The 15,581-nt window shown below is 37.3% G+C and overlaps 1 protein-coding gene across 1 annotated transcript in view; it reads right to left on the bottom strand.

Annotated features, from left to right (window-relative positions):
* The window catches only part of LOC114047248 (prostaglandin G/H synthase 1-like), a 31,258-nt gene extending 16,026 nt beyond the window's left edge, over nucleotides 1-15,232 (bottom strand). Inside the window, exons 1-2 of the mRNA XM_027868030.1 lie at nucleotides 15,026-15,232; nucleotides 14,109-14,298 (exon numbers count right to left, since the gene is read on the bottom strand). Of these exons, the coding sequence (XP_027723831.1) occupies nucleotides 14,109-14,298; nucleotides 15,026-15,232 (397 nt within the window). The remainder of the gene's footprint in view (nucleotides 1-14,108; nucleotides 14,299-15,025) is intronic.
* Nucleotides 15,233-15,581: the final 349 nt, after the last annotated feature.

Raw genomic sequence — 15,581 nt, 5'->3', positions numbered from 1 at the left:
CCATATATTCAGGCATCCAAATTATCTGACAAGGAACGTGGTGGAACCAATCCTGAGTAAAACCACTAATGCTTTCATCTGAGTTTTTGTGACATTGATGTTTGGTAGGTCTCTTATATGTCTGACCAATCCTTTTTTATTTTTCTTTACAGATCCTTACCCATATCATACCCTTATTCATGAGTTTATCCAAGGCTTCTGTCATGGGCCCCTATTCTTTCTCTAGCCATCATCTCTTGGTGATCATATCAGCTTCCATGGCAACAACTCATCTTTACGCAAACAACTGTCATATCTGTACATCCACACCTCCTTTTTCTCTTGAGTGAGAAAGTCTGGTTACAGTTTCGCATCTCCAACTCCTTATTGGCCAGTTCCAGATTGATGTCCCACAGACATCTCAAATTCAACATGTTGAAGAACAATGTCAGACCCATTCAAGATGACTGCCTGGAGGCAGCCTGATGCCCACATAATCATTCCCACAAAAAGCTAAAGACACCACACCAGAAAATAACAAATGTAGGAGGGGATGTGGGAAAATTGGAATACTAATGTGCCATTTATGGAGTTGTGAACTGATCCAATAATTCTGGAGAACGATTTCGAACAATGCCCAAAGGCTATAAAACTGTGCCTACCCTTTTACCCAGCAATACCACTACTGGGTCTGTATTCCAAAGATAGCCAAAAAAAAAAAAAAGATGGGGGGAGGACCTCCTATACGTACAAAAATATTTATAGCAGTTCTTTTTGTGATTACAGAGAACTCAAAATTGGGGAAATGTTCATCAAGTGGGGAATGGCTGAACAAGTTGTGGTATTTGATAGTGATGGAATACTATTGTGCTATAAGAAATGATGAGCAAAATGCTTTCAGAAAAACCTGGAAATATCTACATGAACTGATGCAAAGTGAAGTGAGCAGAATCAGGAGAAAAGTGTACATAGTAACTGCAATATTGTACAATGATCAACTATGAATGACTTTACTATTTTCAGCAATACAATGATGTAACATAATTCCAAAAGACTCATGATGAAAAATGCTGCACTTCCATAGAAAAAACTGATGGAGTCTGAATGTAAATCAAAGCACCCTTTTTGAACTTTCTTTATTTTTCTTGTCTTTTTGGGGGGAGCTCTGTGTTTTCTTTCACAACATGATGAATATCAAAATATATTTTGCATGAATGGACCTCTATAACCTATACCAAATGGCTTGTCTTCTCAATGAAGGGGTAGGGAAGGAGAGAATTTGGAACTCAAAATTTTTAAAAATGAACGTTAAAATATTTTTACATATAATTGAAATAAATAAAATGTTTTTAAAAATCACACCAGACCAAATGATGATCAAGAAATCTAATAAGAAACTACAGTGGATAACATCTTTTCCTCCAGAGCTACACCCATAACCCACAGGCAATAGGAAAGGGGGCTGCAAGAAAAGTCAGCATCAGTGCAGACAAACAAGATAGTAATTTACCAGTATGATCACAGATTAGCCAGAAACGTGTGTATACCCAGCAAGGTTCTATATCCAGAGGCAACACAAAAAAAATACTCTCACAAGAACTCTCTGTGTGGGGTGGAGGGATGGAAAACCACCAACAAGGAGCTTGGAGACAACCAGAAGTGGCAGTGATCAGTCCAGCCATGGCAGTAAGGCTCAGACCAGAATGCCCCAAGACCAAGAGTTCCAAGGTCCCTAAAACTCTGACCTGAGATACCATAAAGGGCCCTGAAAATCCAGTAATCTGAATCTTTGAGGTCCAAGAAGACTTAAACCAGGAGGCAGAGATCAGGTAACTAGATGACACAGTGGATAGAATGCTGGGCCAGGAGTAATAAAAACTTGAGTTCAAATCTGGCCTCAAACACTTACTAGCTTGTGTGACCTTGGGCAAGTGACTCAATCTTGGTTTATCTCAGTTTCTTCAACTGTCAAATGGAGATAATAACACTTACCTCCTAGGATTGTTGTGAAGATCAAATGAGATAATATTTGTAAAGCACTTAACACAGTACCTAGCACATAGCATGTGCTATATAAATATTTGCTGCTATTGTTATTATTATTACTATTATTATTATTATCACAGTAGGGACCCCTATTGACCCGAGTCAAGACCAAGATCAAGAAGGGCTGACTACCTCAACTAAAAGAATAGTAGATTATGGATCCTGGACCTAGTACAAAGCCCAAATTCAGAAATTAAGGCTAGAGACATAGCTTCTGGGAGGTCATTCTATTTTGACTCTCCCTCACCACCAAGAACCCTAGCTGGACCTACCCAGTTCTACCTGGCACCACATTCTCACTGGTTTGGAGGGGTAGTGAGTACAGAAGGAGAGGAAGAAAGAGGCCAAGAAAACAGAACATAAAAACTTGGAAATTTTTAAGTGTGCAGTAAATCATAGGCTGTCAAAGCAAGAAAGAACTTAAAAAGTCATCCTAACCATTCTCCTGATTCCCATTCACAGGTCTAAATGACATTTAGAAGCAAACAACATTTATGCCCATGTGAGGCAGTGGGAAATTCACTAGCTTTGTAGTCAGAGAAGCTGGGTTAGAAGCCCATTTGGTAGCATCACTTAAAACTGTGATGTTTGACAAATTACTTCACTTCTGGGCCTCAGTTTCCTCATCTGTAAAAATTAAAAGATTAGACTACATTTGCCTAAAAGTATAGATCATCACCTAAGATCACTACTCTAGCACTGGAAAGAACCTTATTGGACATTTCACCCAAACTCCTCATTTTACATTTAAGGGAACTGAGACCCAAAGAACTATGAAATGATTTGTCCAAGGTCATAAAGCAGCTTACTAGTAGAGCTGGACCTAGATTTTGGTGCTTGAGTCTCATAACCCAGTGATCTTTCCATTATCAGCAGACTCAGGCTTCTTTCTTATTTTGCCAGGGTTTGGAAGATATTACATTAAGGTGATCACATCTAACTCATAGAGGATAGAAGAGATATCCTGGAGTGTGGTTTGGGGGAGGGACTACTGGGGGATTAAGTGTGAATCCACTGACTTCTGGTTAATGATGGTAGAGGAGACTAGCTCTCACTTCTGTACTCCAGCAAAGATTTTAAAAGAATATAAGACCAAATAATGATCAAGAAAGAGGTCCTGACCAAAAAAAAAAAAAAGGCAGTAAAAGTTAAGATAAGCCAAACACCTTCAGCATAGACTGAAGATTCTCCAAGGGGCACCTGGAGCCTACAACATTCTGTACTTTGGTTCAGGATGACTAAAGTGCTCAGACGAGAAAGACTCAGGGCAGTAGGAAGCCCTCAGTATTCTGACAGTGAACAGCTCTCAGACCAGGACACCCCAAGGGTTTTGGCAGTTCACTGTCCTATGATCTGAGATGTTCCAAAGAGCCCTAAATACCTCAGTACTCTGAACTTAGTTGGTCTAGGGGGGGACTACATGAAACCTACCAGGGCTCTGAATGCATAAGAAACCAAGTCAGGACCAAGCAGGACCCCACTACTCCGTCTAAGGGTGCAAGTTGAGCCTGGACCTGATAAAAAGTCATAAATTAGGAACTGAAGCTGCAGAAATGAGTAAACAGATGAAGATACTGAATGCTATGAGGAAATAGTATGGATCCTGAGATGGTCAAAAAATAAACCCACAAGGAGAGAGTACTTCCACAACAACCACAAAGCCTCAGGGGGTGGGGGTGGGAGATGTCTCAGCCCCAAGAACTTAAAAAATACCTGGAATAATTGAAGTAACAGAGAAAATGAAATTACAAATGAAATAATAGTCCTAGGGGAAAGAAGTAGAAACAATAAAAAGCTTAGAAAAGAAGGTAGAAAACCTAACCAAAACAAGAAAGTCTCTAAATATTAGAATAGATCAGACAAAAATCACTGGCTTTATGAATTAACAAGAAATACAAGGTGTTCCAAAATTTTAGTGCAGTTTTAGGCTATTAAAGTTTAACATATGACTATCTCATAGCTATTAATGCATAAAACTGCACTCAGATTTTTAAAGTTATTTTTAATGTTATTAAGCTAATAGTCTTTTTTCTTTTCTTTTTTTTAATTAATTAATTAATTTTTAGTTTTCAACATTCACTTCCATAAGCTTTTGAGTTTTATATTTTCCCTGCCTCCCCATCTCCCTCCGCAAGACACTGTGCAATCTGATATAGGCTCTATATATACATTCCTATTAAATATATTTTCACATTCGTCATGTTGTAAAGAAGAATTAGAACCAATAGGAAAATCCACAAGAAAGAAGAAACAAAACAAAACAGAAAAAAAGAGTAAATAGTATGCTTCAATCTATATTCAGGCTCCGTAGTTCTTTCTCTGGATATGGATAGCGTTTTCCTTCATGAGACTTTTGAAGATGTCTTAGATTCTTGCATTGCTGAGAAGGATTAAGTCTATCAAAGTTAGTCATCACACAATGTGGCTGTCATTGTGTACAACGTTCTCCTGGCTCTGTTCACTTCACTCAGCATCAGTCCATACAAGCATTTCCAGGTTTTTCTGAAGTCTATGCTAATAGTTTTAAGTGACAAAAGCTTAATATGTGAACTTGTCATCATTATTATAGCTTAAAACTTCACTAAGATTTTTGGGATACTTTGTATGAGAACAAAATACAAATATTGAAAAACCATGAAGAAAATGTTAGGTATTTACTATCAAAAATAACATATCTGGTAAACAGATCGAGGATGATTGAAGAATAATCTGACTCACTGAAGACCATGATTTAAAAAAAATAAAACCTATACACTTTATTTCAAGAAATCATAGATAAATCATAGAAAAAATTACTGATAAAAATCTACTAGAATAAGAATACAAAGTAAAAATAAAAAAATCTAGTGGACATCTTTTGAAATAAATCTCAAAATGATAAAACTCAGGAATGTCATAACCAAAATTTGGAACTTTCAGGTTAAATTTAAAAATACTACAGGAAGCCATAAAGAAGCTGTTCAAGTACCAAGGAATTACAGTCAGGGTCATATAACACATGGCAGCTGCTACCATAAAGAAGAAATCTTGAACTGTTCCATAAGGCAGAAAGCAAGGGCTTACAATAAAGAATAACTTACCCTGAAAAAATGAGTCTAGTCCTAAAAGGGGGGAAATAGATTTTTGGTTAAAAAAAAAGGTCAATTTCAAGCATCCCAGAGGAAAAGACCTGATATGAGCAGAAACTTTGAAATGCAAATGAGTAAGCCAAAAGACACTTTGAAAAGTAAATTTATTTGAGAAGTCTGAAGGAGCTAAATAATGATAAAGTTCTTACAGTACAAAATGGAGAAAAGAAACAGGTGGCACTTTGGAACCCTAATGTCTCTAAGGGTGACAGAAGAGAGTTAAACACAGAGGGCCTAGGGGTGACTTGTTCTATTTCGATGATCTTAGAAGAAGAAAGAAAAAGCAGGAGAAAGGAATATGTCTGGAAGAAAGATGGAAGAAGGGGATAGAACTTAGTATTTTCATCATCAAGGTGCTTGAGAAGAAAGATACAAAAAGATAGAAAAGAGGGTGAGGAGAGGGAGCTTCACATGAAGACCATTCTTATCTGAACTATACATAGGAAGATTGAACACATACACAGTGTTTGGCGGGAAAATATATTAAACTCGACAAGAAGACAGGCAGGGACAGGGAAGGAGGAGATGAAATATTAAAAGGAAGATTGTATTGAAGAAGGAACAGTCATCAGAAAAACAAACTTCAACTTTAAAAGTATGAATAATTAAAGGAGAATTAAAATAAAAAAGAATAAAAACTAGTGATTGGTATCTGGGCAAAGGTTAGAGAAGAGAGGCAAGAGTGTAAAAGAAAATTACTTCAATTATAGATCACTACTCTTGCTCACACTCCTTTTTTCACCACCTTCTTTATAAAGGATATAGGGATAAAGAAAGGAAAAATGTAAGAGTATATGATGTAGGTAAAAATACAATTAACAATCATAACTGAGAATGTGAATGATATGAGCTCACCCACAGAACAAAGAAGATGGAAGCATGGATTATAAAGCAGGAATTAACAGCATGTTGTTTAGAAGAAACACAATTGAAGCATAAAAATTCCTCCAGATATAAAACAAGAGGCTGGAAGAGAATTAATCATGCTTCAAGTGACCTCAAAAAATAGAGGAGAACATGCATAATCCCACACAAGGGAAATGTAAAAACAGACATGGTTAAAAGAGATAGAGAAACCATATCATGCTTAAAGGCACTACAAACAGTAAAATCATGCCAGAATTTAATATATTTATGGATATTTGTGCCAAATGGCTTAGCATCTACATAGTTAAGAGGAAAGTGAATCAAAGTATGGAAAGAAATAGACAACAAAACTATAATAATTGAGATGTTAACATACTCTTTTCAAGACTAGACAATTAATAAAAATATGAATAATAAAGAAGTTAAAGATTTGAATAGAACAGCAATTACTAAAAAAAAAATAGAAAGGAACATACATATTTCTCAGATGTGCATGGCACCTTAACAAAAATTGATCATGAGATGGGGCATAAAATCTTCACAAACAAATGAAAAAAGCACATTTACGGACCATAACATAGGAAAAAAAACATAATTAATAAAGGACCTTTGAAGAAAAATGGAGAATAATTTAATGCTAAAGAATTGGTGGGTCAAAAACAAATCATGCAAACCATTGATAATTTCTTCAAAGAACATTGCAAAAAAGAGGCTACATATCAAAACTTTTGGGACACACCCAAAACAGTCCTTAGGGGAAATTTTATGTATCAAAAAACTTTCATTAATGAAAGAGAAAGAATAGAGTAATGAATTAGGCACACAACTAAAGAAAGAAACTAGAACAAGAGTAATCAAAAAAAAAACTAAAACCAAAATAAAAATTCTGAAATTCAAAGAAAAGACTAATAAAATTGAAGACAAAATAATCACAGAATTGTTAGGTAAAACAAGCAGCTATTAAAAAATAATAATAAAATGGATAAACTATTACCTAGTCTGATTTTTAACAGAGAAAATAAATTTAATTGCAAGTAACAAAAATGAAAAAGTAGAATCCCCCTCAAAAAAAGGAAAAGGAAAGGAACTGTTTGCCCTAAATGCCAACAAAACAGAAAACAAACAAATCAACTAATATTTTTACAAGTATAAAACTCCCAATTTTTTTTCATTTTATCTTTCAGTTGAAGCATTTATTTTCTCTCCCTTTTACCCTTTCCCCAGTTTAAAAGAGGAAAGAAAAACAAAACCCTTGTAATAAATATGCATGATTAAGTAAAATAAATTCTCACATTGTTCATGTACACATTGCATTGAATTCTACATCTTGAATCCATCACCTCTCTGTCAAAGGGTAGCCTAGTTCATTGTGAGTACTCAGGAGTCATGGTTGATCATTGAGCTGGTTAGAGTTCTTAAATGTTTTAAAGTTGTTTGACTTTACAATTTTGTTGTTATTTTACAAATTGTTCTCTTGGTTCCATTCACTCTATCTTGTGTCAGTTCATTCAACTCTTCCCAGATTTCTCTGAAACTATCCTGTTTTTTGACTTTATGGCACAATTGATTACATTCATGTCATCTACCATTATATTCATATACTGCAATTTGTTCAGCCATTCCCCAATTGTTCCTAGTTCTTTACCATTATTAAAAAAAACTACCATAAATATTTTTGCACATGTGAGTCCTTTCTCCCTTTCTTTTTATGTTTTTAAGGGTATTTGGCCTAGTAGAGGTGTCAGTGGATAAAACTCCCAAATTAACAAACAAGAAATGGAGAAATTAAATAATCACAGAGAATGAAATTGAACAAGACATAAATGAATTTCCAAAGGAGAAAATCCAGGACCAAATGAAATTACAAGCAGATTCTATCACAGATTCAAAGAACAATGAATTTTAATGTCATATAAATTATTTGCAAAATTGGGAAAAGATCCTACCAAATTCCTTCAATTATACAACTATGGCCTTGATAAGTAAACCAGGGAGACACAAAGAAGAAACAGAAACTATATCCTTAATCAATATAGATGCAAAAAATATTGAATAAAACATTACGAGTACAGCAACATACTAAGAAGTTAAATACATTATTATCAGGTTGGATGTATACCAGGAATGAAGGCTTAGCTCAATATTAGGAAAACTATAAATATAATAGACATATTAATAACAAAAACAATAAAAATCATGTTTATATAAATAAAAACATAAAAACTTTTGATGAAATGCAATACTAATTTCTGATTTAAATAAAACACTAGGAATAAATGAAACTTTCCTTAATACGGTGAATAGTGTCTAAAACTATGAACCACCATTATTTGTAATGGAGAAATACTAGAAATGTTTCCAATAAGATTGGGATAAAGAAAGGATGTTCATTGTCATCACTATCATGCTAACTAATAATAAAACAATAAAAAATTGAGGGAATAAACATAGGCAAAGAGGAAAACAAAATTACCACTTTTTTGCAAATTAGATAATTATCTACTTAGAAAACTCTACAGAATCAACTAAAAATTATTGAAACAATTATTAACTTCCAGAAAGTAGTATATAAAATAAACCCCCATCATCAGCTTTTCTGTATATGAAGGCAATACCTTCTCTAGAAGGGGCAGGCATGGCCTAGAGATCCACATAGACTGCTGAAATTTGGAGTTTTCATTCATTTCCTAACACAAGAAGATATGGTTTCAGGATGGGGATGGAACTGAAACTGAAAAAAAGAGCCCTCAAAAGGAGATGAGAAAACACCAGAGGAAAGAGCAGATGGGTGCTTCCCAATAGCCCAGGGATGGAAAGGATCTACAGAAGCCTTGGAAAAAGCAGAGAGAAGCTAGAGATAGGAGAGCTTGTGTGGTAGTTTGATTAGCAGCCAGAAAGGCCATTTTTCCCCCTTCTGATGCCACAAGAAAAGGAAAGTAAGATAAGGGATGATGGCCAAAGAGGTATAGACTGTTTCAATCAATGATGTACAATCACAAACTAAACTATTCCTTTCCCATCCCTTAGGCTGGGTGTGATTGCCACCTACCTCTAAGTCTGTTCCATTATTCTAGTGTTACATAACTAGTTTACAACTCATAAACTCCTGTGGGTGATGCAAGCACATGTATTTCCATGTATACATTATTTCACAGCCTGAGGGTACAGACACTATTCTGGGAGCCCTAGTACAGTTTGTATGCAAACCCCAAGCCATCATTAGAGAGTTTTCTCTCTTTAAGCAGTAGTACAATAACGAACCATTAATGTTTCATCACTACCCAAGGCCAGAATTCATACAAATCTGGGCTTTTCAGTGTGCCCCTATCAGGCTATAAGCTGAACCTGTTGTTTTACTGTGTAACTCTGATTCCTGACTTACTAAAAACTGTGGGCCCTCAGGTTTTATAAAAACACTTAATATTAGACTTAGAAAGGATCTTAGAGATGTCTGAGTACAATCATATCTTTCCCCACTCTAATCCAACCTCCACTCGGCTGTCAAAGTGATTTTCCTAAAGAGTGGATCTGACCACATCACCACTCTGCTCATTAACCTCAGCCAGCTCCTTGTTGCTTCCAGGATCAAATACAAAGTCCTCTCTTTGCCATTTAAAGCTCCTTACAACCTGACACTTTCCTATCTTTCCAAGCTTCTTATACTTTACTACCCTCGATGAACTCTGTGACACAACTAACACTTGCCTACTTGACATTTCCTCACAGATGACATTCCATCTTTTCATGCCTGGAATATACTCCCTCCTCACCTCTATTTCTTAATTTACTTGGCTTCCTTTATAACTCAGATCAAATCCTGCCTTCTATAGAAGACCCTTCCTGGTCCTCCAGGAGTCTACATAGAACCAGGTCATTGCTTTTCCCTCTAGAGGACATGTTACAACACCAACAAAACTCAGCAGGAAGGCATGGAAAGAGAAACTCCATTCAGAATAACTACTTGATATATACAATATTTGAGAATCTACCTGCTATGGCAGACACAGGAACAATATGAATACAACTACAAAACATTTTTATAAACATCAACAGACATTAATTAGAAATATATTAATTGTTCTAGGTTGGGATGTGCCAATATAATAAAAGTGACAATGTTATCTAAATCTATTTACTTTTTCAGTCCCATTCTAATCAAACTATCAAACATTTACTTTATGGAACTAGGGTAAATAATTTAAAAAATCACCTGGAGGATCAAAATGTCAAGAATCTCAAGGGAAGTAAAAAAAATTGGAAGAAAGGCAGCTTAGCAGTACCATATCACAAACTCTACTACAATGCAGAAACAAACAGAATTATGTAGTACTAGTTAAGAAACAGAAAAGTCATTAGTTGTAGGAACATATAGATGAAAACAAACAGTACTATAGTGGTTGATAAACTGAATGGCCCCAACTATCAGCCTCTGCATCTGACAAATATTGTTGGGAAAATTGGAAAGAAGTTTAGCAGACATTATGTTTAGACCAGCATCTCATTCCATAAACCACATAAAAGTTTCAAATGGATATATAACCTAGGTATAAAATGTCACATCATAAACAAATTAGAACAACAGAGAAGGAGATAACTTTTTGCACCTATGGAAAAAGTATGGAAAGAAAGTTCTCAACTAAACAAAGGGCAGAGAGGATTTACAAGGCATAAAATAGATAATTTTAACCACAAAGAATTGAAAAGCTACGCAAACAAAATCAATGTGGTTAAAACAAGGAGGGAAACAGTAAACTGTGAAAAAATATTTGCAAAAAGTTTCTCTGACATCCAAGATACGTAAGGAACTGATTCAAATATTTAAGAACAAGAGCCATTCTCCAATAAACATTAAATGGCCAAAGGATACAAAGCAGCAAGTTCTCAAAGGAAGAAATACATGCTGTCAACAACCATATGAAAAAATGCTCCAAATCACTAATAACAAGAAAACTTCAAATTAAAACAGTTCTGAGATTCTATCTACCAACCATTAGATTGGCAAAGCTGACATAAAAAGGAAAAGAATAATTGTTACAAGGGCTGTGGAAGAACAAATATACAAATGCACTGATGGTGGAACTGTGAATCCAACTAATTCAGCCATTATAGAAAACAATTCAGAGCTAAAAGTCACTGAACTGTGCAGACTCTTTAACCTACACTACTAAGCATAATCAGCAAAGATAGAAAAAAAAAGTAGGAAAAGATATGTACAAAAATATTCATAGCAGCACTTGTTATTGTAGCAAAAAACTGGAAAGGAAGGAGGTGTTGTTCATCAATTGGGAATGACTGAACAAATTATGGCATGTGGCGGTAATGGAATAATATTGCATCATTAAAAATAATGGAAAGGATTGGATTCAGAGAAAATTAGACTCATATGAACTGATGCTAAGTAAAATGAACAGATCAAAAACAAGCGATGCAATGACTACAATAGTATAGAGAAACACAGGTTGGAGAGACTTAAGAACTAATTGATACAATGAGCAACACTTCTTTATGAGATCATTGATATTGATTCTGCCTACCTCCTAAGGGAGAAGTAATCAACCCAGGATGCTGAATGGGATATGCATTTTTGCTCATAGTGAATAGGAGGTGTTTTACTTGACAATACTTCTTTGTTACAAGGAAGAGTTTGTTTTTAATTTTTGGGGAAGGAATAGGAGCTCAAGGAGGAGGAAGAATAGCAATAGTAAGGCTGAAAAAAAAGAAAGAAATAAAACTGTCATTGGGCAGTTTTTTAAATGTATTTAACAGAAAGAAGTTCAGAGGAAGAAGCAAACAAGAAAAACAACTTTGAAACTAATATTTTATTTATTCACTTAAAAAAATAAGTTGTCTGGAATAGAGTCTCAGGTTCATATTCAAACCTATTCTGTTCTTTTCTGAAGATGGAAATGTTCATGTTTGCTGATATATATCAAGTTCAGAATGACAAAAAATAAAAATGATTAAAAAGGAAAAAATAATGATTCAGTCACCTAAGGACTTTAAGTGTTAATAACTTGCTAAGTGATTTCCTTCTCTAAGCCTGTTTCATCATCTATAAAGTGGTCATTGTATCACTTGTTCTGGATCTGCTCATTTTGCTCAGCATCAGTTCATATGTCTTCCTAATTTTCTCTGAATCCAGCCTTTCCATTATTTTTTATGATGCAATATTATTCCATTACATTCTCATGTCATATTTTGTTCAATCATTCCCAATTGATGAGTAGGGAATAGAGGTTTTCTAAAGGCTCTTCTACTTCTAAAATGTTATGTTCTAAGTGCCTTCCAGCTGTGGCAGCTGGGTGGCACAGTGGATAAAGTACTGGGTCTGTAGTCAGGAAGATGTGAGTTCAAGTCCAGCTTCAGACATTCACTAACTGTGTAACCTTGGGCAGATCATGCAATCCTGTTTGCCTCAGTTTCCTCATCTATAAAATGAATTGGAGTAGAAAATGGCAAATCATTCCAGTATCTTTGCAAAGAAAACCCCAGACTGGGTCATGAAGAGTCAGAAATGACTGAACAACAATAACCTTCCAGCTCTACAATCTAGAGTTTATTCCAGCTTTGAAATTTTATGCTCTGTGTTCTGACATTTTTGTTTTAACATCTCGTTTATATTCCATATCAGAAGGTTCTTTCTAGCTCTAACATTGTAAGGTCTCTTTCAGTCATAACATAGTAGCAATCTATTACAGCAGAAGGGGTGGAGAAGAGAAGTGGTAGGTAGACAGAATGAGGAGAAAAGGGAGCAAACACCATAGCCATCCCCCCACCCCAGGCAGTCCCTTACTCAAGAAGAGATAGTCAAGCGTAATGAAAAGAGCTCTGGTTCTAGAGTCAGAGAGCCTGGGATAAAAGTCCACCTCTGATGACTATTATCTGTACAACCTTTGGCATGTTAACTAACCTGCTGGGCCTCAGTTTCCTCCTCCAGCAAATGATGGCCTTTGACTGGAGAGCCTCTGAGGTCCCTTCCAACTCTCCAGATCTATGATGCTACAGCTTGGGGAAAGTAGGGGAGAGAAAAGAGAAGGGTCAATTATCCAAGTCCTACCTTACCACCAGACACACAGAAAGCATGAGAAAATAATTCAAATAATTTTACTCATGTCTTATCTGCCTTAGGCACTGCCTCTCTCAAACCCAAGAGAGCTTGTTTTCTTCCCTAAACCTTAGAATATAGTGTTAAACCTAGAAGAGACCATAGGACATAAAATATTAGACCTAGAGAAACTTAAAATACAGAATTATGGAAATTAGAACACAGAATGTTAGCACTGGAAAGCTCCTTAGAACTTAGAATATTGGAACAGGGGACATAGAATATTAAAACTAAATTATAAAGACCTTCTAGTCCAATTTCCTTATTTTACAGGTCAGGAAAGTAAGGCAGAGAGAGAAGTGACTGCCCAGCTGATAACTACTTTCCAAGAGTTGCAGATGAGCACACATGGGTCCAATAGGGCAAATCCACAGTAGACTCCCTTTCCCGGACACCCAACTCCAGAATAAATTACTAGAATCCTTCTGTTTTCCATGACCCTGAGAATTTGCAGAGCCCCAAATGGAGAGTCTCCTGTCCCTTTCCTCACTTTCCTGCTTTATTCAGGGAGCAGACCTCCCCACCCCCAGGATCAGGGCAGGTGAATGACCAGCATGAGCCCTACCTGCAACAGGGGTCCCAGGAGCAGAAGACATAGTTTGCAGCAATAGCAACACACTGAGTGAGAGATGTAGCCTTGGGGAGAAAAGAAGTGAGAAAGGTCAGGATGGAGAGAAAAAGACAAAGTGGGAAATAAGATAAAGAAAAGGAAATGGAGAGGGAGAGAGATGAAGCAGAAAAAGGGAAAGGAAGAAAGGAGGGAAAGAAAAAAGAGAAAGAAATGGGAGAAGATAATGTGAAGGAGAGGAGGTAGGTAAGGACATGGGGGTCAGAATAAGAGGAAAGGGGAGAGAGAAATAGTAGAGGGGAAGGACAGGCGAGAGGAAGAAAGGAAGAGTAAGGGAAAGGGGAGGGGGGGGAAGACAAGTGAGGAGACAGAAGAGCCCCGACTGGGAGCAATAATCTGCCCTGACCGAACTTACAGCTCATGGTGGGCAGAGGGAGTTTAACAAAGCCTAGACGCTGGCAGGCAGCTGGCCTCCGTCCTCTCGGTGCCAGGAGCCCTGACCAGTGCGGGCTCCAGCCTCTTGTAGCACTGGGCTGCCTGTCTCGCCTCCTCCCAGTGTTTCTCCTCGCACTCCTGCTCTCTAAACCTCCAGCCAGCCCCGCCCTCTAGGACAAGGGGGGGTAGAGGGAGGGATGAATGGGGCCCCATGGGGTCCTGCAGTCATCGGGGAATCTGTGGAGCGGTTTCCTGGACTTTTAGAATAGTAGACTCACATAAAATGAAAGGAAGCCGCAAATGCAAACTCCCGCTAAGAGCCCTCTATAAAATCAATGACTAAAGGTTGCTTGAACTCTTCCAGGAACCGGTCCTTCAGTACCTGGGAGGGCAAGAAGCTCCTTTTGTGGTTAATTTCATGTTAAATTACTTCTTTCTACTAAGCTGAACTCTGCCTCCCGTATCTCTCACACCTCACCGTCCCCTCTTCTATACCAGGTGGTCTGGTTCTGGAATCTTTTCACTGTCTGCACTGCACGAACTATTGTTCCTAAAACAGGATCATGGAATTATAATATTTAGAACTGAAAGGAACCTTAGAGAACATCTAATCCACCATGACCCACTTTCCAGAGAAGGAAGCAAAGGCCTAGGAAGGGAAGTGACTTGCCTGAGGCCCTCCCAGCTAGTAAATAGCAAAGTCAGGATGGAAACACAGGTCTGATTCCAAACGGACAAAATAGGCATGCCTGTTTCTCATTTCTGAACCTGACCCATTCTCCTGCCTCGGTTTCCTCAGCTCCAAGCTAGAGAATAGTGAAAAGGGCACAGAATTTGAAGTAAATAAAAGAAACCTTCAGTTTGAATCCCAGCTCTATTACTTACTATCAGTGTGACCTTGGGGAAGTCACCCTTTATGGCCTCTGTTTCATCACCTGGAAAATGAGTGGGTTTGATCACATGATCTCTTCCTCCTCCAAGTCCTGCGATCATACAGGTATAGGAACAATAGGCATCCCTGAGTTGCAGTGTGTCAAGGACTCCCTTAAAGCCAACACTAAAGATCTTCTCTCTGCTGTTCCATAGTAAACCAGTGGAGAACATTGCCACAAGAAAAGGATGAGGCACCCGCTCTTCTGTCCCCACCCAGGCAACTCCCAAGCTTCTCCCTTAAAAGCCAGTGGCTCTAGGGCCTGCACAGATTTGGGAGGTGAGACAGGAGAAGGAGGAGGAGGAGGAATGGGAGACCACAAGGCACTCACCCACCTTCTGGAGAAAACAGTGACAGCCTTTCCCTCCCATTCAACCCAGAGTAAAGTTCCTCCCTCCGAGATACTGCATAGAGGAAGGTAAGGAGGCTGTCACTTCAGGAAATGAGGCATTTTATGAGGGGGGGGTTAGTGTTTTGGGTGAGGGATTTATTATGTTCTCCTATGGAAAGGAGACTTGGAAC

This window comes from Vombatus ursinus, unplaced genomic scaffold (assembly GCF_900497805.2).
Source record: "Vombatus ursinus unplaced genomic scaffold, bare-nosed wombat genome assembly UNPS02014786.1, whole genome shotgun sequence".
NCBI lineage: Eukaryota > Metazoa > Chordata > Mammalia > Diprotodontia > Vombatidae > Vombatus > Vombatus ursinus.
The sequence above is the reverse complement of the archived record's forward strand: the minus strand, read 5'-3'. Positions and strand labels throughout refer to the sequence as shown.